This window comes from Labrus bergylta, chromosome 10, assembly GCF_963930695.1.
Source record: "Labrus bergylta chromosome 10, fLabBer1.1, whole genome shotgun sequence".
Lineage (NCBI taxonomy): Eukaryota > Metazoa > Chordata > Actinopteri > Labriformes > Labridae > Labrus > Labrus bergylta.
This window is the reverse complement of record NC_089204.1, coordinates 18,150,553-18,172,834: the sequence shown is the minus strand read 5'-3', so window position 1 is coordinate 18,172,834 and position 22,282 is coordinate 18,150,553. Positions and strand designations below refer to the sequence as shown.

The following is a 22,282-nucleotide window of genomic DNA, read 5'->3' as shown; positions in this document are numbered from 1 at the left end:
GTGCATTATACTGCCATCAATTGGTATGAATTGTGGAATCTATAACATTAAAAGGTTTTTTAAACGACGAAAGAGATTTCTTTGCCAGTTCTTTGTCATTGCTGATAATGAATGTAAAACTTGAACACTGTCTGTGGCTTTTTAATTTCATACTGACATTAGAAAAAACAGATCCAATGTGGTAATGAAGTCTGGCTCTCGTGGTAGAAATCAGTTCTTTGTTATCAACCGATTTTTGTCTACAGTCAAACTAGAGGCCCTTGATCTTAAAGCAGGACGGACTTTATTGTGCACTCATTGCATTAAACGGTTTGTTTTCTTATAAGTTATTTTGTATTCCAAGCTTGTGTAAATAGATTCATACATTTATGGCTTTAGGGGTAACAAGGTCAGCACTCACACACACATGCATGTGCACAAGCACCCGTTCACCCCTTGTCTAAATTGCACCGAGGATTTTCTGATCTTGAACCAGCTTGTTAAAAAGACCTTGTCAGTCAAAGTTGCAAGCTTCTAGAGTTGTTGTTGCCATTCCTCTTGTCACCCTGACAGCGATGCATGTCGTGCATTACAAACATGCAGCCAGACAACATAACTTTAAATGAAATGGTGTTCTGTCAGACTTGTGAAATTATTATTATTATGCTACAAGGAAGCAGTGTGAAACTTTAATTCAAACTATTTAATGCTGTTTAAAAAAACATTCTAATTTCTGTTTTGATTGATTTTTTTTTAATCCCATAATAATGTTTTTAGGCTTTATCATGTCCTTACTCAGATTAAAATAAACCTGAAGTCATGGGATCTGAAATTTAACAACAGACTTTGTTCCAACAGCAAAGAGTAAATGGCTAATTTTCATTACAATGGCTGTAGATGTGTAACAATAATGTAGCAACCAAATAATGATCAATGAGGAGTGACTAAGGTGTCACTAAAACTAAGTGCCTGCATTCTCTGGAAATCTTACAAGGTCACTTGCTAAACAAAAGGCTCTCCAAAAAAAGTTTCCCTATTGAATTTCAAGTTGATCTATGTATACTCTCTGAGGCCTTTGTAACTGTATGTCTTTATTTTCTGTGTTTTCCAGGCCAGGAGGAGGATGGGAGGAAAGTTTTGGTCCTCAGTTACCCCCAGTATTGCCGCTATCGCTCAGTGTTGGCGCGGCTCAGAGAGCAGCCGTCCTCCCTGCTCATCGACCACACAGTGCTGGCACTGGGCGGCATCGCTGCGTTGGGAGGAAGCACAAGGATCTTATACTGCCGGGACACCTTCGAACATCCCGCCCTTCTACAGAACGACAGCATCTGTGACGAGTTTGGTGAGTGAAGCAACTGGACATTTCAATGAAGTTTAAAGATTAGCTCATCTGAAAATCCAACAACCATTACAGTAACAGTTTATGGCCGTTAGAGAGTTGCTTATCGCCCCATGAAACATGTAGCTCCTCATGTCCTGAACTCTGAATGTAAGCAGGCACTTTAAACTCATTCTCACAGTTTGGTTCATCTCATACTTTCAATTATGTCATTATGGTTACCCAAACCATTTGTTCAAGTCTGCCTCTAGTGGAAAATGGACACTGTGTGCACTTTGTGGGCCAAGCTTTTTGATTCCATTGTGTGAAATCCCAGAAAAATGTACTTGAATTCATTTAAGATTTCATTTTGTTAAAGGTCTGACCATGAAACTGAAAAGCATTGAGGGCCAAAGAATAGGTAGCTTCTGTATCTTTTTGTTCCAAAGTCAAATTGAATTGCAATCCTGTGAAAAACACTATATTCAGAACAACAGCATTTAATTAGCTGAGAAAAACTGTCTGGTTTCGAGCTCTCTGCACTTCTTGAGAGCATAATCATTTCGACTTGACATTTCAAAGTTTGTTCACAGTTCTTTGTTGACACAAGGGGATATGTAAAACGTTATCTCACATTAAATGAAGAAAATCTGGGCTTGGGAAGCTCAAAGAAGTCAGTTTAGCAAACCTCTGCAGGTAGTTTTAACATTTCTGCTCAAGTTTAGCAGTTTAAGCTACATTAGCCCACCTGTTTGTCATCATATAACTCTGTGGGACATTGTAGAAATGCATGCAGGGTTTGACAATGTAGAAGATTGTGCTGTGAAGACAATAATATTGTTGTGCTACATTAAAACATTTTTTTTAACAGTTGCTTTAGTTGCTCCTGGTTGATGTTCAGTCTTTCACAAAACCTCATTTGCATTTTTTTTTTCCCGGTTGGTTTCCATCAGTTTTCATCAGTTTTATAACATGACCTCAGTCAATTTAAAAAAACAGTTTGTCTCATTCCAAATAACAACACATGTGATCACTGACATGAATTTAACCCCCCACATTCCCGAACTCTTGTCCACAAATTACTATGTTTCATTCCAGGGAACAGTAATTCGTTGCATTTAAAATGTTCAAATAATCAGATATTGAAAATATTATTATTATTATATTATTCACAATCTAACTCACAAACTTAGCTTTGAATGAAATCATTTTATAAAGACACAATACAAGAGCGTTAAACAGTGATGAGAATCTGTTTGAGTTGTTTATAAGGCTTTGTGAGGAAGTCTTTGCTACTTTTCCTTTTTCAGTCATTTGGATTGGACTGGAAATCATTAGCTTGTGTTCTGGGTTCTCATTTCTCTCATCACTACTTTGTTTATATTATCACATTTCACTATTTGTGCTGTGCTCTCATTGCCCAGATGAACTGAAGCCATCTCAACAAACATGCTCTTTTTGTTTATTTATTTTTAGATTTCTTTCGGGGGCTTTCTATGCCTTTATTTGAGAGATAGGACAGTAAGGAGACAGAATGGCAGAATGACATGCTGGAAAGGAGCCAAAGGTCGTAATCAAACCAGGCCCACCCTCTTCCAGGAGTACAACCTTTGTACATTGGGCGCAGGAATTAACCTCTAGGCTACCAGCGCCTCTAATTTTTATTTTTTTTAAAGTTTATTCTTTTTTGGGTATTTATGATTTTATTCAGAGAGGACATTGGATATAATAGAACACTTGGATGAGAGAGTGGGGAAATACATGGGGCAATGTGCAGAGGTTCGGAGTCGGACCCTGGGCGCCCGCAAGCCTCTGCACATGGAGCGTCTATAACCACTAGTCTTACTACTTAAAGATGTTAGTGCTTTATGAATGATAATTTTTTTGCTTTTCTATATGCTGTCAATATATATATTTTTTTTATTTAGCCTCAGTTCATTTTGACCCTAGTTGGGACTCACTGTTTATAAATACAAGTGACCTCCATTCAAACACTCTCACCAGTCACACCTATGAAAAGCATTCTGTGGTTCCAGTGAGGAATTTGAAGTGCTTGAACATGTCTATTTGCCATTCGCTGCATTTTCTCTGCCGCTCATGAATCCACACATTTTATTAACCCCAAGCTGGACTAAAACAAAAGGAATAATGTGATTCATCTCTCTTTATATTTCCTCCACTCAGTTTGCACAGTAGAGCTCAGCGGGCTCTTGTGCAGCATCAATTTGACATTCACTGTAACGGCTCCTCTGGTCAAAAGTCATTGTTTTTCTTTTCCTGTAAATTTGCCAGTAGGTAATTGCATTTTTAAGAGAGCGGCAGAGGTGAGACCAGAAGGGAAAACGGTTTTAGGCATAGGAAAATAAGTTATGAATAGTAACGCTAACATCCTGTGGCTGCTGTTGCTCATTCGCTTGGCTCAATAATACCATTCCTCTGTGAGCCACATTTAAGCTAAAGGTTTATTTTCAGAGCCTAGGGGAGCTATACTTTTTTGTTTTTTTGAGGCAACCGGGTTTCTAAAGTTATTCACATGAAGGTTTTACTAGGTTTGAATCAGGCCTTTATTTCTGCTTGAATTGCTGCTAGGAGACTTGTTTGTGATTTGTTTCAAAACAGCAGAGCTAAGTAATTTCCATCTCTCTGCCAAGTGAACCAAGGCCCCAAGGGCGTCTTACTTATAGACGCAAGACACACACATGAACATTTGCACTTAGAATCACACACAACTGCTGAGTAAAGTTCTCCTGCCATTTACAGGCTCCGTATCAAAAATACAGCAATAAAAGCCATATTAAATCCACCTTTATTAGGATAAATACCAGCGCATTGGACACGTTAGAAGGAAATACTGTGCAGCTGAGAAATATTAAAAAGTTAAAAATGGATCAGGGGAGCAGTTTTAGGACTTTCATCTTTGCTTTTCTTAATGCTAATTCTGACCTTTTTATATTCAGCCGGATCTGCTGTGGCAGCTCTAATAGCCGTCCGTCTTGTCTCGGCTAATTCATGAAAGTGTGTCAGGTTACCTCAGGAGGGACAGAAAAAGAAGAGCGGCCTCAGGAAGGAAAAAAAAGGGCTATTGCAGATTTTCAGTAAGCCTGTTGGTACAGTATTGTGTGAAATGTAGTTATCAGATAAATGCATGGTGTTAGGTCTATTCTGAGGAGCCGTATTATGGCTTTAACAGTGTGTATGCATAAATACCTACAGGTTTATTGTATAATCAGGAGCATGTGTTTTTTCTTGTCTATTTCTGATTTATCTGTAATTTCGAGGTGAGAAATGAAACACCATGGCTCTCCTGCAGCTCCTGTGTACACAATCACTTTGATATCTCCAATATTTGCTCTGACTTCACTCAATGATGTAAGGCCATCCTCGCTTTGACAAGGACAGTTATCTGAGCGCTTTCTAACTCAATCTATATATATATATATATATATATATATATATATATATATATATATATTTTTTTTTTCCTCCCGTCCACATCATCTGCATGCTTTGAAACCAACCTGAGTAAAACTAGTAGAACTGCGGTTGCGTTAGATCGCAGATCTTTAGTCCTGTGATCCATATTTATGTTCAGCACCGCCTGTCACCCCTGCAGCTGCTCTCCTCATGGGGAATGACACAGTTTTTGTTTATAATTATCATGCACTCTCTGCCAGTGTGGATTGATTATACCCATCGCTACTTGTGTCCCCAATTTAATTTTCTTGCCAGGAGGAAAGTAATATCAGCAGTGCACAATAAAGGAAAAAAAAACAAGTTGTGCTGAAGACACATAGTCCTTACAGTACTTGAGTGAATAACAAGCTCTTATATAAAAACAGAATAAAACAGGTCTTATATTCTGTACTATGATAATATTGGCTTAACTGTTGTGAGGAAAAAGCCAGGAATAGTTTGAGTGGGCCAGGCCTTCACTGCGCTGAATGACAGATGACAAGGTTCAAAGTTCTGTTATTCGCTGTCATGCTTTTGCTGAGTATTTCTCACATTCATCTGGCACAAGTACTGTGTGTCCAACAAAGCAACAACATAAACATTTGTAAGCCTGACCAGTGAGATATTCCAACAAGATGTGCATCACAGAAGGTCAAAGGTCGCTCATTTGGGCGTCTGTTAAGAAAAATATTATGACCAACATTTTTCTCTGATTTTGAAGTTATGATGACCTTCCTCTCCCCCCTCGTCTTCAGAAACCTTACCCTCCTTGTGTGCACTCTGCTTAAATCAACAGCATTTTGAAAGTTAGTGAGGCAATCATGTTTGAAGAAAAGCAGTTCAGAGGACCCCCCCCCCCCCTCCTCCTTCTCCTCTTCCTCCCTTTTTTGCTCTTTCTCTTCTGTGCTATATATTCCCCAGGTCTCTCTCCTTGGCACAGAAACTATATATTTCATGCTCGGCTCAGTGTGTTTTGTTTGAAATATCTCTCACTCAGTGCTGGTTTGATTTTTATTAAAAAGAAACATTTTGAGAGCAATCCTTTGGAATCCCTTTTTTGTAATCCCCTAAGGGTGGGAGGAGTATAAAAAATATTTATTGCTTCAGTATATTAAAATTGTCCAGATGCACTGATCATAAACAGAATTTTACAGTCTATTTTTGATCTGGGGTGCGTGTGTGCTAGTTTTGCTACATCTGTGGCTGGATTTGTTAGTCGTTCATGGTGTGTATTTATGAGGGTGTTTCTGCCTGTCTGAGTTAGTTGCATCTGTGTTTGACAGAAAAAGAAAGATTTCCTGTTTGGTCTCTGTTCTTCTGACTGAAACTAATTGTGAAACATACTGCACTAAAGCAGGACAGATGAAAGTAAATGAAAATGAAAAGCAGCAAACATGCTAAAATCTTAAGCCCTGCACTGTGAGATAACATCTTTAAAAACGTTTAGTCCCCTACAGCTTGATTGGGCTGGGTCACCAGATTGAACATCCAGTGTGATGTCATTGTTTCCACAACTTGAACCACTTTCTTGCTCGCTTTTTAAACATGAAATCAGATCAGATGAAATATGCATACACTGATACCGTCCCATGACAGCCCCGTCTGTTAATGTAATAGGCAAACTGCTTGCTAAGCTCATGTTTTCCCATCTCCTCTGCAGATTTGTGCTAACCAACAGCCCATGAATTTTTCATCGTCCATATGTCGTGGTGTACAGAGGCCGTAGAGGAGAAATTTAGAGGAGAAAAGAGGACATGTTGTAGCTATATAGTCTAATTTCATAATCAGGACACGAACTGAATAGAACAATAAGTGAACATCTGGTGAAAGGCCACTAATAGTGCACTCATCTCTGTTCAGATGTACGAAGTTTAACAGGAAATGAAAGATGCATTATTTTACATTATATCTATGTTATGTAACTAACCATGCCATGCTGTATGGGGAGACTGCATATTATTATTGCTCATATATGTATACATATAGCATTGATGCTATTTTAACTAAAAGCACTTTCTTGCACCAGCATCAGCAGCATTAACACAAAGCCTGGGCTGAGTAACACATAATCTACCTGATTATCCCTATTATGTCATCAGATATACACCATCTCTTCACATATTACTTTGCATTGCTGCTATTGCATTGCTATTTTTAGCAAACAACACAGAGATATTAATATCTGGCATTCAGATGCTTCTCATAGGTCTGGGCCTGGGACCAGTCCAGGAAGAAAGAACACCCAGTTATACACTAACTTCAGTTAAAGGGTCAAAACATGACATCAATTTAGACCACACCCTGTATCTGTTTTAGTTCTTACATACAATCTCTCTAAAAACAGATGGGAGGACTTTTAAAAAATGTTCATGCACTTCTCCAATCATAACATTTGGCTTCAAGCAATAGGTCATAACATCTTCATCTGTAAGTTTTCATTGGCGTGTAATCAGTCAGAAGTAGATATGCTGTGTTTTTCTTATATTGAGCTCTTTATATCATATTAAAATTTACAGTAACCATGAAGGAACAAAGCAAACATTTTTTTTATTTACAATGGGATTTAATGATGAGAATTTGATTGGGTGTATCATATTTCCTCCTGTATAAATACTCATGTAACTAACTTAATGTAGTTGAAAGCAGCATTATGCTAATTCACATTATTGAGATGGATACAATGATGTAATAGTAATATATACTCCTCTTTTAGTTTCCTCTGAAGTGCTTTTAACCTCAACCTACGCCATTCTATATTTAACATGTTTCATTTTAAAGCTATAGCATGGCTTTTTAATGTTTCCTTTTACTGCAGTGTGGAGTAAAATAAAATCACTATATCATATATCATCAAGTCTTGTTGCTGTTACTTGTTACTGCCTTCATACATACTCTCTGACATCCAAGAGTATCTCAAACTGTACCCATCCATATTGATATCTAATTCATATTAAACGATTTGTTGTATTTTTTTCAGGGTATTATTTTCTGCCAACACATTGCGGGTCTTGAATGTCATGTTTTAGTTTGGCTCCAGAATTTCAAACAAACATGAACTCTCCTCCAAAGAGATTTTTTTCAGACTTGCTCTTGCTTGTAAGAAACTGCTGTACCACACAATGTTAACATGGACTAAAGGTGCTAAAGTGTTGTCTGTGAAGAATCAGTCATTGGGTTTATTTCATGTCTCTGCATGTTGATATTTCTTATGAACTAAAGGGCCTTTTCTGTAGGAAATTGATTAAAAAAAATCAAAGTTTTTGGACAGTGCATGTAGCACAATTCTTTGGTACGTTATTAATTACTTTGCACTTTAGGTGTCTGGCAAGCTTGACCTCATTCATAGACGATGATTCCATTTATTCACTTGTCAAATGGAAGAATAAGCGCAGCTGTTCATGGTCTAAATCAACAGGATTATATGAACACCATAATAGAGATGTGCTGGGTTTTCAGGTGTAATCGACTACACATAAAGAGTCATACTTTGTATTACACCTCCTGAAGCTTCCTGATAGAAATTACAGCAGAGCATGTTGCAACCTGGAGCGAGCACATTTGACTCATCAGTGTAACTGTAGATGCTGTTTACAAAGACTGTCTCTGGTGTAGAAACAGCTCAGCCTTCTGCAATCGGGTTGTGGGGTTAAGTGTGCAACATCTTTCACTCGTGTGCAGGTAGAGGCATGTTGTTACCGTTGTTGTTTCTGAAAAGACCTTGTGTAACTTTGGTGATGTCAAATATATTTTTGTCTCCCACCACTGATACATGAAAGTAGCAAAGTGAGGATTATACTGTACCTCATGACTTTGATTGATGCTTCCAGTTTTTTTCCTAAGATGATGTAGACATTCCTCGGAAAAGATTATATTGACGCTGCAGCTGCTTTGGTCATGTATTTAGAAAAAACTTTTTTTACGATAGTTTTAAATACATGCATACATATAGTATATTCCCAAAAACACAAACCATCCTCATACAAAGAAGCAAAAAATGGACAGTATGAATATAAAGTATCCATTGGCCTGTTTTGTCCTGGGAATGATGATTATTCTTAATCACCGTGGCTTTTTGCTTTGTTGCTTTTCAAAATGATAAAGTCTCTATGATTGGGCTCATTGGTCGACTCAATCCCATCAAGTGTAACTGGAGCGTGATCTATTAGAATACATATGTTTTATTGATGTTTGGGCTTCTTGTTTATCCTGGCATTCATTTATTTATAGGTCGATGCTGTGATTTTTTTTCTTCTTCCAGTAATGAATAGGATAAGCCTTGAAGCTTATCCACTGCTCCCTTTCATCTCTCCCTACTCCCCTTCTCTCTCTCTCTATCTCTCTCTCCTCTCTCTCTCTCTCTGTTTCTCTCTCTGTTTCTCTCTCTCTCCAAAAGCCAAATTGAAATACTGTATTTTTAAAGCTGCCGTCCTGCCGAGTTGTTGCTGCAGTCTGTCAGTATCAATGATGTGGAAGCGTTTGAAGGTTATCCCGTATTTAGTAAATCCTCTGCATTATGTAACTTTGACTTTGTTTTACATTTAGCGCTGTTAAAAAACCAACAGGGTGTGTATTTGGGACAGTCCCCTTTGCATACTCTGAACATTTCTTTTTGCAAAATGGGATTTATTGTTCCATTTCCTACATTCTTGGAACAATAACCATTAAGAGCTACATCCTAACAGCTGAAGGGACATATGTACTTGTTATTTACAGCTTGTATTGTGTTGTCATGAATTTGTTTATTTGTGTCTTGACAGCTAAGCAGTGCAGCTAGTTTTTACACAATGAATATTGTGCCTTTTTGGACTTTATCCAACACTGTGGAGTTTTTTTCTGTTATAATTATTCAATCCGTGTGTGTGTGTGTGTGTGTGTGTGTGTGTGTGTGTGTGTGTGTGTGTGTTGTTAGGTGAATACTTGGTGATATTATTAAGTCCCCCAGTGGTCAGAGGTCAATGCATTCCTCAGTGTGTGTGTCAGTCAGTGGATCTGCGCTGAGATTAAACCCAGTCATGTCTTGAATGTGATGTGTGCTAATAAGCGCTTAACAGGTGACGCTAGCATCATGAGGTGATCACATGAGGCAGACAGAGAAAAAAGGAGAGAGAGAAGGAAGGAAGAGGTGAAGAGAGAGAGGATTTTCTGCCTCTAACTGATGCTTATTTTCAGTTTAAATTGAGTTGGTGAAATGTCTCCTGTAAAACATGTAGCGCTGACTGCGTACCATAATTTTCTATTTACTGTGCAAATGGATAGCTCGAGTCGACAGGCGTTTTTATGAGTTTGCGCGGTGGCAAAGTACACACATTCACACCCCTGTCGAAACACACACCCCAATGAATCCGATGAGAATGATTTCATAATCCGTCGCAATAATAAACTTCTTTGAACAGTTTAATTGGCTCTTCCTGGAACGGCATGGCTTCGCTTCATTTGATCTGATGAAAGAGTAATGTTGCTTCTCCCCAGGGAGAGCATGCACAACAGCGCACAAATAATGAATTAAAAGCACTACTCTTTTTCTTTTTTCTTTTTTTCCAAATGACTGCAATAAAAAAGCAGGGAAATTCATATTGCAATTCCCCCCCATTAAATTGCTTTCATGTTTACTTAGTTATATATTTAATTTTCAGCTTGTTTTAAGTGAAAATAATGCGGATTCCTGGAAGGGTAATGAATTGAGGTCACATGGAAATTGATTGTCATCGGAAAGCGGCATTGTGGCTGGAAACCTTCCAGAAACATTCCTCATGTGTGATTCTATGAAAAGTCATACTTACTGTAGACTCTTTTAGCTCTTTCAATAGTCTGTACTGGGAGGAGTGAAATTGGATTTGGAGGCATTTTGTTGTATGTAAAGTTGAAGAAGGCTATGCAAAAAAGGAAAAAAGGAATATGTAAAATTGAAACTGACAAAGTCATGATGGTTTGGGAAAGTGTCCTTGTCTCTGGGCTGAGGAGTATTAACAGTGACAGTCTGAATAGAGAGTCTGTGTACAGCAAGAGTACTGCCACAGAAATGAGCTCATTACTGGCAAATACATTATGTATGTGCACATACACACATACCATATATATATATATATATATATACACATATTTATCTTAATATGGGAAGAATTTTCCATTTATATATCCATCTGATAATTGTAAGCCTTAACACACAACTTGACCCTGCAGGCATGGAAACCAGAGTAAAGTAAAACCCTTAGCCTCAAATTACTCTCACTTCTATCCATAAAGAAGCTCTATCCAGAGTGGGGCTTGAAAGGAAAATAAATACACTCACACAGATGCACACACATACACATGCACACACACACACACACACACACACACACACACACACACACACAGAGCTACAACAACCTACAACCATTTACACGACATTATTAGTATGTGATAAAAATACAAGAGCGTATTTTTAATGTCCCGGTAAACACACACTTGCCTGTATGTGGGCTTGTCTCCATGGCAACGCCAGTCAGAGCGTGCCTGGCCTCGCGTTTTGACAGTTCCTCCTGATGATGATTGATAATTACTACCTGACTTGTTGTCCCTGTCTCCGCAAACATATGGCGGGAGCTGCCCTCCACAGTATATCTGCCAAAATGTTCCCTTTTCTGATAATAGCATTTTAATGTTGCATTTTGTTGTTTGTGCACAGCAATCATATCCCCCCCAACACACACACACACACACACAAGCCCTCCAACCCCACCCCTTTGTAATTACATTTTCTGCCGCTCGCATAATTATTACAGAAAGGAAAGAGAAATAGATAGCAGACGCAATAGACTAGGAGAAAGTCGAAAAGAGGTGGAGGAAGGAGGGGGGAATAAAATTGATTTCACTTTGCGTCCCTCCCTGTGCTGCTGAATTTAAATTTGACAAATTGTCAGGATCAACACAAAGAAGCAGCAGTTTTTTTTAAAATACAGTCACATATTAGAATATAAACACCAGATAATAGTGTGTGCGCTGGGCTGCGATTTAGAAATGGCAAGACTCTTTATTCCATATCTATGAGCTCAGTATTTTATTATGCACTGTTTGCGTGCATAAAGCTCATATTTTGACGCCACTGGAAGCAATCTTGTTATATTCAGTGAGGACATCAGTCTATAAACATGATTTATCTACTGCACACCATCTACCCAGCCATTAGCATAAACCCTCTACTGTGGGTATGCTGTAAACTTACACCTGACCAGCTTTTTATACCTCCATTAAAACCTGATTTAACTGATTTCTCTTTAGATTTAAGTTATTTTCATCCATAAAAAAAACATAATGGGTAGGTAAGTGAGTTTAGGTGGCAAATTTAACAAAATATATCCTGTTTCTCTTCATTTTGAGCTCGGCTACTTCTCTTACTGATTAAATTTACATTCATGCTTGTATTTATCTTTCCTTTATTCAAACAGTTTATTGGCCTGAATGACCTCCGCTTCCAGGAACAGGAATATTATCAGCAACACTCTCTCTCTCATTATGTCTCAGCTTCCGCAAGCTAAATCAAATGAACCTATTAGCCTCAAAGTATACCTGATTTTACATGTCTGCGCTTCCAGATGGCTAGAACAACTACTTCACCTTTTATCCAACTGGTTAATTTAATGTTCGGCACACCTGCAGAAGGCGAAAAAGCTTGTCGCTCTGTGGAAACCGAAGTCATTTCTCTAATACTGTGTGATTGAGGTCTGCCACAGGCTACGGCAACAGACAGGCTCTGTGAAGGAGATAATGATGCATGCACACACAGCTGTCAGTCAGCTGGCTAAAGGGAATCGTCTTTGAGGAAAATAAAAACAGACTGTAGCTGATATAATGCAGTATTTGTATAGGAAATGATGGGTTTGGGAAATAGAGTGGAACAAGTTGTCAGAGCTGTTGCAACGAGGAGAAAAGATCTGTTGAGAATATCCCCAGACCAGAAAATCTTGTGTGGATTGCTGTCTTTGCTGTGAGAATGTATTCATATATATTCCTACTGAACTGTTGTCATGTTGAGCGATGGATTTTGATTAAAGGATTATTCCAACCAAATTTGTAGTCTAATAAACCCACGATAACAAAAAATGCAGATAGTTTATGCTTAATTAGTTTATTTTTGATTGATTTTAATTTGATTATCTAACCTTCAACAGGGCAATCTGTATGCGCCATCAAAGACATACATCCCTAACCTGCAAATATTAAAAAGTTTTGAAAAATGCAAAACCAAACAAAACGGAATACATATTTTTTGTTTTTTTGTGTTTCCGAGCAAAAAATGGTTGAAGGACTAAGGGAATATAGTAAGAAAGGACAAAAAGCTGTAGAGGAGGTGGGGATGAGTAGACTTAAGTTGTAGGAGCTCCTTTCATAACACGCAAGATTCATCTGATCCTTTTACTCACAGGCATGATTTAATAGTCTCCATTTACATTCTATGTTTGGTCAGGACAAGAGTCTCTGATAAGGCGCTATACCTAAACACACCTCTGTTCACCGATTCAAATATCTCTCGCTTCTCGTTGGTGTTTAATGCGTTCCCTCCCTCCAGCTCTCTTTCTCTATCTGTAATTTTTCTCTCCCTCTGTTTTATTGGAAGGTTAGGTTGTTGTTGTTGAAGGCTTGGCACATCTTAGCTGTTGTTTGTGTAATAATAACAGTAACTAGTATCCACTGTCATGCCTCAGAAGCTGCCAAATGTATTCCTCATTAAATTCAGAACCTCTCTGAACCGCAGCAGTGTAAAAATATCTTCTTATGTGGCATTCAGGGGAGGGGGGAAAAAGGCAAGAAAAATAACAGCAGTGATGAAAATATTCTAACATTATTAATGTTAAACCCCCTGAGGTTGACCTAATATGAACAGTGTATTCATTCGGCTGTGAAATGTTTGAAACTTTATCAATGATAATCTCCCTCTGTATAATTATGAGGAATTAATTAACACTTGTATCATCTTATCAACCTGTGGAGGTTTTGATGATTAAGAAAAACAGTGTCTTCTGTCCACCCACACACTCTGTCTCACTCTGTGGGCGCGTTGTGTAATTTCTTTTTTTTTTTTGATGATTGCAGTGATAGAGATGCTTGAAGTATTACTGTTCATTAATTTTTTTTGTGCGTGTGTGCTGTCATTGTGTATCAGGAATGAAACGTGCCTGAAGCACAGGAACAGAGGAATAACTCTGCTGTCAGATGTGACAAAGTGAGAATTATGAGCACGTCAGAAATGTCTGATACGAAGACGTGAAATGCGACGGTGACTACAGTCGGCAGCAAAATGATAGAGGCGGAGGGGCTCAGTAGTTTCTACTTTTCATACGGAAAATCAAGAGTTCCTTTTGGAGTTTCAGACATGGTGGCAAAAAAAGAAAGCTACTCTTTTCCATGCATTTATATTAAAGGTGTTCTGTGGAGTTTCTAGTAAATTTTGTCACCAGACAATGCTGAGCAGTTATTTTTTGTGGGGCATATTTCAGATGCTGCAGTCATTAAAACCTTCTTTATCCTTTATTTATATCTGCTTACAGATTCTACATAACGAGTGGAATCCGTACTCGTACTAGTAAGGAAAAAAGCTCTGGTTTCCGTTTGTAGTATGTTTTTAGTCTGAGTGGAATTGATCAATCACGTATCAGCAGATTTTGGTGTAGGCAGAAAGAGCATCTCAAGAGTGAAATGCAAACATCCGGGCTCCCAAAAGCAGCAATCTTTCAGTGATATATTTATATAAACATAAAAATGCATACTAGTACGACTAACAATCCATTCTAGATCAAATATTTCAACATGAGCAACCAATCAGCTAGATACTGTTTAGACTAAGCTAATTAGGGTTTAGATTTCCAGACTCCCTTGAATGCACCACAATGCAATGGTCGATCCAACCTCCACCTTCATTAAAGAAGCATTTTAAAAGTTGTTTTATTCTCCTCTCGAGGACAGGCCTGACAAAGCTTCAGCGTCATGATGTTGTTATTTGAGCAAACGTAAGCCCCATTCATTTCAACTAAATCACAAGAAAATTGGTTTCTATTGGTTTTAATACGGCTGCAGCAAGGCAGAGTGAAGCCTCTGTGTAATTTACTCTAAGTTGATCAGAGTTTCTCTTCACTGCTTGCCTCCAGTTGTCAGTTTATTGTTTTCTGCTGTTTTGTTTTTGATGCAGAAAACCTTGTACATTTTATACTGATATCAATATAGAAACTGTCCCCTATTATGGAAGACTCCTCCTTTCCCTCTCCCCAGCATAAGATAGCATTGGACATATAGTTATAAGTTAAGGACTTACTTCTGTAAGTGGAAGACACTCTTTTTACCATCTTAGGATATACAAGCAGTTGTAAAAAAAATGTTCTGTAATGAAATGTTTTCATTAAAAAAATCTATCTTTTTACAACCCACACAAAACATTAAAACCACAGGAAACAGTTAAGAACAATAGACATAAAGACATACCAGCAATAACCACAACATATTACACCACAAGTGAAGGATTATTTGTAACAGACCAGACCTTTGAATGTGTTAAAGGAGGAAACGCTTCTATGGTGATGGAGGTTTGTAACACATGCGCCATGCTCAGGCTGCATTGTTTACCTCTGTGTTGTTGTTGTGGTTGTTTTTTTCTCTCTCTCTCTCTCTCTCTCTCTCTCTCTCTCTCTCTCTCTCTCTCTCTCTCTCTCTCTCTCTCTCTCTCTCTCTCTCTTTTCTTCTTCTTCTTCTCTGCCTTTGTTGACACTCTGCTGCATCTTTTGGCCCATTACTGCCACCTATAGATCATGATAGTGGGAAACCACTGGCAAACTCATGTTTTAGAATAAGAGGGGCACAAGAGATTAACAAAAAGAGGACTTAAGGAGAGATAGCTGAGCTCAGGAACTCCACAGGGAAGATATGACCATGTAGGGATCTGCTTATAGATTTAAAAAAAAAAAACCAACATATTTATGTAAAATGTACGAGAAATTAGGGTTGTGTAAAACACTTTAAAAGTTTCCCACCGGTTGAAATTGTTATATAGGGTTTGTTCTCTGAGGTGAAATGTGCAAAGCTGCTATGACTCATAGCCAGAATGGTCACAGTAATAAAAATAAAAAAACCCTCAATTGCTATAATTCCTCTAATATTGCTCTGATAATAATGAAAGCAACTACAGAGGGAAAGAAAATTCTCTACTTTCTCATAGATGTTTTTTTGGCAGGAGGGCAATTTTCAGAGATTCAATGTTTCTTAGTCACTTAAACAAAAGCATAACAAAGAAGAAGAAAAACATTTAATTCCAGTACCCAATTGGAAATAACTTCTTTGTGTTAAATAAATTATAAACTTGTAAGAAAGAACGACTTCTGGCTTTTGAAATGTTATTAAGTTTTGGTTGTTATTATGAGCAGTGTGAGTGCGGTAGGATAATAAATATTTCATTCCACATCTTGTTTTGAGGTTTTGCTGGGCCTGATATTTTGTACAAAATAAAGCTTTGATCAGAGTCACTTGTACATTTGCTAAAAAAGAAGTAAAAACACAATGATAACAAACAGGCTATGTACTTTAAAGAAACATTAGCCTGTCTTTGACATGTTTGTTAATAGAATAGAAACATCTTGAGGATGTGGTCAGAAAAAAGCAGTGCTTGAGCAGAAACACTTGAAATCTCTCCTCCCTCTGAGCTCGTTGATATATAGTGAAGACACGACGTTGCCTGTCACTACCAGGCTGAGACATCAGTCATCGCTGCCTTTTTTGTATTCTCTGTGGTACGGCTGCATTGCTGCTTTGGAGCCTCCCTTGCCACATCCCTGTGCCTCCAGTGGAGTTAAAATGTTCCACCAAAGTGTAATATCACATCACCGATCACACGTCTAATGCTCCGCTGCTCTATACAGATTCAAGTCTGTGTCTCAAGAGTTGCATCAGAGAATGTGATTTGTCAGGTTTTATTCAGGATGTTTATTTACTTTGGTTCATGTTTTTTTTTCCAGCTGCCGTTATTGTTCCTTATAATCATTTTTCCTCATGACTCACACATGATTTAATTTAGTTTGATTCTCATTTGAAATAAAAAAAAAAACTCCTGCTCCTGTTTTCCATCCTCAAAGTTCCTTTTTTTTTTTTAGCAGCAATATTGCTTCATTTTTTTGTTTTTTTTTGAGTACAAAAACAAGCAAACATCTGCTTCATGCTTTCATTGTTAAATGAATATCCGCCACAGTGCCTTATGCTTTATGACTACATTCCCAGCGTGTTGTTATAACCTTGAGTGGTCTCCTTTGTCTGTGTGTGGGTGTGTTCACAGGTAGAGTTTCGTTTTGTTTCACACACCTGGGTTGATATTTATCTCTCTTGAAGCTGCGGTCACTGCGGCCAGCAGTGCTCGCAGGCTCTTTTTCAGTTTGGTTAAAAAATCCTTTAACTGCTCTGCCCTTTCACTGTGTAACTCATTAAGGAGCGACTTCAAATTGACTGATTGGATCTCTTTGGAGAATTTACATTGATTACAGCAAAGAAACCGCTTATCAATGTCTCTCTGCTGCTGAACTATTTTTTTTTAATGGTTTCTAGACACTGTCTCTGAAGATCTACTTTGTGTCGCAACACTTTGTTTTGTCACTTGATTTAGTATTTTAATTTTACATCTTGGTTTGAAAGCCTTGTGGCATGGCCATCTTGCATAATTCTTAATCTCGTTTCGACATTTGTTTACATAGAAAGTGATTCATGATTGCACAACTCAGCTGTAATATATTGTATTTTGTTGTGTCTGTGGGGACATTATGTACTGTACTGGCAGGACAATGTATTGCAACATGAATGTTACCTTTGGCTGTGAGCTATGCTGATAATTGCTGAGTGGGTGTAAGGTCTTTCAGAGAAATTGCAACCAAGTGAGGTAAAACATTTGTCAAAACATGCTTTCTTAGCTAACCCCAGCTTCTTCTAGTCATGTCTCACTCATCCACTTCCTCCCCCTCCTCCTCCTCGTTCACCTCTGTGTTTGAACTTGAAACTCATAATGGTAAGAGGAAGTGGAAGTTAAACTGTTGAATTAAGTGTTTGAATGAAGACCTGAGTGGGTGTTTTGTTTAATGAAAGAGCAGGTTGATAGATTCTTGACAGGGTAGTTGGTAAGTCACAGTGTGTCTGCAACTTTAATCTAACAAGCTCATGTCTGATTAGTCGAAACAGTCACGCTACTGGGAATAGGTCCACACTCAATTTGCCCATAGTGTTTTTAGCTCAGCAGGTTTTGTACCCTGATGACTAGACTATGTCTCTAATCAATACTTTTTCATTGTAGTAATTCAAAACAACTTTGTATAAATTATTTATTTCAGTTTGAGCTAGATAAAAGCCAAGACACTGAATATGATGAATACCTGCCACTCCTTGTTTTCTTCACCAAGGAGAGCAAGAACTTTTGTTTTCCAATCATGGCATGCTGTGTTAACATTTAGCTCAAAGCACCACTAGTAAAAACAAATGTAGCCTCAAAGAGCAGCTAAGTGGAAGAAGAACATTGGCTAAAAAACTGTATTTATAGATTCTGCATTAATTACAGATTCTGTATGGGCGAGGGGGCAGATTCTTTTGTACTGGATATTGTTTGTGTACGCTTGTAATGCGAGTACTTTGGACCAAACATGCATTAGCGGGCTTTGGCCATATGCAGGACAATGGTCTGTTTAAAGTAAGGAGGGTGGGACACAATACACCGTAATCTCTATCCTGGAACCCATCAGCATTTCCGACAATTTAGCTTTCAATTATCTTTATTCAAATAAAACTTATGCAAACAAGTCAGGATAAAAGCTACTTGGTTCTTCTCAAGTTTTGATCAGTTGTCCATCTATATTGACGAGTTAAAATTCCTTGAATGGAGGATCATTAAGATAACAAATTTAAACAGTCAGTTCTTTTTAAAGAACAAAGTGTTTTTTGCTGAGGTATCAATCAGCTTAATCCTCCAGTCAGCTTGATATGTCTCTGCATTCCCAGCAGCCTCTCAATCAATCAATCCATTTTTACAGGGTTCCCTGTGGCTCTACTCTGTTGATGCATAGGACCATCAGAACCGCTCCCTGAGCTTCCCCTAATGACTTTTTCATTATCAGTGACATCAACTGAATGGCAATGAAACAAAGGTATTAGGCCCGTATTTAATTGAATCTGAGGGGGGAAGAAATTATTTGACAAGGCCTGGTTGTAAAGCTGCTAAGTGCCTATGTGTTCGGCTGCACCCTCCTGAGATCAAGTTGTCAGGCTGTGCAGAAGTTGTCGTACCTTTCATGACTTTGGAGGTTGTTCTGTGTGACAAGACATGATGGATTCACCCCCAATGGAATACCCCTCACCTGCATGTATATATAAATGTGCATGTGTTTTTGTGTTTGGCATGGCCTCACATCCAACTGGCTAGCTTTGATCTAAGATTTGGTTCACTTCTGTTGAGCTAGCAGCTAGCAGTGTGTGTGCTTATGTGTGTGAGTCTGAGTGGGTACATTATACCCTCTGGGATTCCTGAAGGACCAGGCAAGAGTCCACCGGTCACTTCGAGGCACATCTCCAACTCATGTCAGCAGCTCAGATAAGCAGAAAGCCACAGACTGACAAATGAGTAACTCAATGTGAAGCAAAAGGGGAACTGTGTAGCCACTTTTAGTAAATGACTTATGTGCTTAATTTAGGGCTGTTGAGGGTAGTATCATGTATACTTAAATGAGCTCTTCCTCTTCTAGTACATTGACAAAAACACTTAATGCCCACAGAGTAGTAAAAATATCTCATCCCCCACGGTGCCATGAAATCTTTACCTTGTGATGTCGAATTTGTTTTTTCACAGACTATAAATGTCCATAAATGTTTCCATCGAGAAAATCAATCTGCACAGAGTCAGCCCCTGTTTGATTTTATCTTTGTGTTATTCTAAAGCTGATGACTCCTCCCTTATGCAACTCATGCCACGAGGATGGCAGATCAGCAGTTCTGCACGACTTCTGCAGAACGGAAAGATTGCCAGCGCTTAACCTTGTGAGCTTGCCGTGTGTGTGTGTGTGTGTGTGTGTGTGTGTGTGTGTGTGTGTGTGTGTGTGTGTGTGTGTGTGTGTGTGTGTGTGTTTACAGAAATACTCGAATGCACCATTTGACCTCCGTTTTACTGCAGGCATCTACTTTTGCTTGTTTGACTGCGTTCATATTGTGCTCTATCAATAAGTCAATGAATTTCAACCTGCTCCCTGTCATGTCACTGTGTGTTATGCAGTAATGTTTTGCTGTAATTGCAGCATTTTCTTACGCAGCAGTATTTGACCTGATGAAAAATGTAAACAGACAGGCAGGTTATGTAAGTCGGTGTTGGGTATCAGTGGGGTTAGTGATTGGACTAAAAACAGCACTGCACTTGTGTGACTTCGCTCAAATCTATGCAGCCTTTGTAAAAACAGATGTCATATTATTATGAACAAATCACCTGCAAGTCGAACCTGCAGACATTTAAACAATGTTTTCCTTGTGTTTTGAAAGGTGTATATGTCTGACGTGTAGTTTTCTCAAGTTTAAGAGCACATGTATTGTATTCCTATATTTTGCAATAGCATTAACTTGGGCTGCTTGTGGATCTGTCCTTTAAGTAAAAACACAACTAAATAAATAACTGCCAGGGTTTATGTAATTTCTCTGCATTAATGAGTAATTGGCAGGATAAAACAGGCAGAGTGAGCTGCAGAATGAGAAAACATCAGACGGAAGAAACACACCCAGAGCTTTCTAAGTAAAGATTACAGCGTTGAAAACTTGTTTTAGTGCCAAAGGGATGACAAATGCACAACAAATGCCCTTGGAATTTTCCCTGCGCTCTCTCCACAGCAGAGCGTTTGTGGAAATAACAACATGAAGTGATAGGTTGCTGAGTCGTGATCATTTTACCCTTTTTAATGACTGCCTCTTGTTTTTTTTTCTTTTTTTATTCAGCTCCAGTGTTATTGTAACATTGTCTTGATGGGAATTTGATCCGACAAAAATAATCACTCAGGCCTTTTGGCAGAGAACAACTTTGGATGTGATTTAATTGTCATTGCAGATGGAGAGAAAGAATGTTGACGCTGTGAAATACGTGACTGAACTTGGATTATTTGAAGTTTCTGTCTATTCTTTCTTGCTCTCTCTCTCTCTCTCTTTCTCTCTATCTCCTTTGAGCTTATCTCTGTTTGTGTTGCTGCGTGGAGGCAAGGCTCTCTGCCAAGAAGTTACATTACAGTCGCGGGTTGACATAAACGTGGGTGTACAAAGGACTTGGAGGGCTTAAATACTTTATTGTGTGTGTGTAATGTGAACTGAGCAATTATATCTGCCAGCCTTTCAAACAAAGAGCTCCTATCAGGCAGGTTCATGTGTTTTTAATTAACAGCGTTCAGCTTCAAGACATAAGAAGGCCAAACAGAGAAGTAGAGGCATCTATACATCATAGTATAATGTAATTCTTTAAGATGCTGACGGCTAAGATAAGATGACTGCTGGGGAAAACAAGAAGAAACAGCCATATTGTATACATTTTGTTGCAGGGAAAAACCCACAAGCTCTGAATTTTTTGGGGTGTTGCAAATACTGTTTAAAAATGTCTTCCCTTTTGTGGGTTTGTGGGTTAAGCCACATCTGTCATTTACTGTATTATACTAATTACTTGACTGTTAAGAAGCCCTCATTGGAAATCTTAAAAATACATCTGTCTGAATTTGAATACAGTTTCTCTTCGAGGCTGAGAGGGAACTTGAGGATCGTGTTTACTAGCACATTGGAGCAATTTGGCAGCCCGCTCCCCCATTCAGCACAAATGTTGCACTAATCCAGTTTAAAAATAATTAGCTACAGGCTAGCAGGCCTGTGAAATTCCTTTCCCTGATTGTAAATGTTCCCGTCATAGCCTCCGTCCTCTACAGCTTAAAGTCATGTTCCCATGGAGGCATTGCAATTTTGCCCGTAAACATTTTCATCCGTCTTATTCCTCCGCTCAGTTGTTGTGTAATAACATTGTTTGAAGATAAAATCATCACACTTGGCAGCGAAACGGTAGTGATTTCATCTCACAATGCAGCAACAGCAAAAAATGCATATTGTCATTGTTGTTGTTGTTTTCTTTCCCTCAGCTCCTAACTTGAAGGGGCGACCTCGGAAGAAGAAGCTGTCCATCTCTCAGAGGAGGGACTCTCAGGGTCAGGGGTCAGTGGGGTCCGCACTGGGGTCAACGGCAGTGGCAGCACAGGACCCCTGCAGCCCAGAAGGAAGAATTACTACTAAGGTAGGAAAAAATAAATGACATCAGATCATAACTAAAATGAAAATATCTTACAGGATATAAAGACCTCAGATGACCATAAAGAGGCCATATATCATAAAGTGCTGCAGATTAGTCTTCATAAGTGCATGTAAAGGTTTTATCATGTAAACAGAGTACATGACCTAAACCGTGTAGTTAAGTAAACAGTAGCTGAAAGGATCCTTTCATGTAGCAGCTCTGCAGTAACATGTGTCGCCTAAACTATA

The 22,282-nt window shown here is 38.5% G+C and overlaps 1 protein-coding gene across 2 annotated transcripts in view; it reads left to right on the top strand.

Annotated features, from left to right (window-relative positions):
- arid5b (AT-rich interaction domain 5B) overlaps positions 1–22,282 on the top strand; it is a 75,402-nt gene that overhangs the window by 32,230 nt on the left and 20,890 nt on the right. For both annotated transcript variants that reach the window (XM_020650252.3, XM_065959207.1), the window contains exons 4-5: positions 1,091–1,321; positions 21,886–22,037. In XM_020650252.3, the coding sequence (XP_020505908.3) occupies positions 1,091–1,321; positions 21,886–22,037 (383 nt within the window). The remainder of the gene's footprint in view (positions 1–1,090; positions 1,322–21,885; positions 22,038–22,282) is intronic.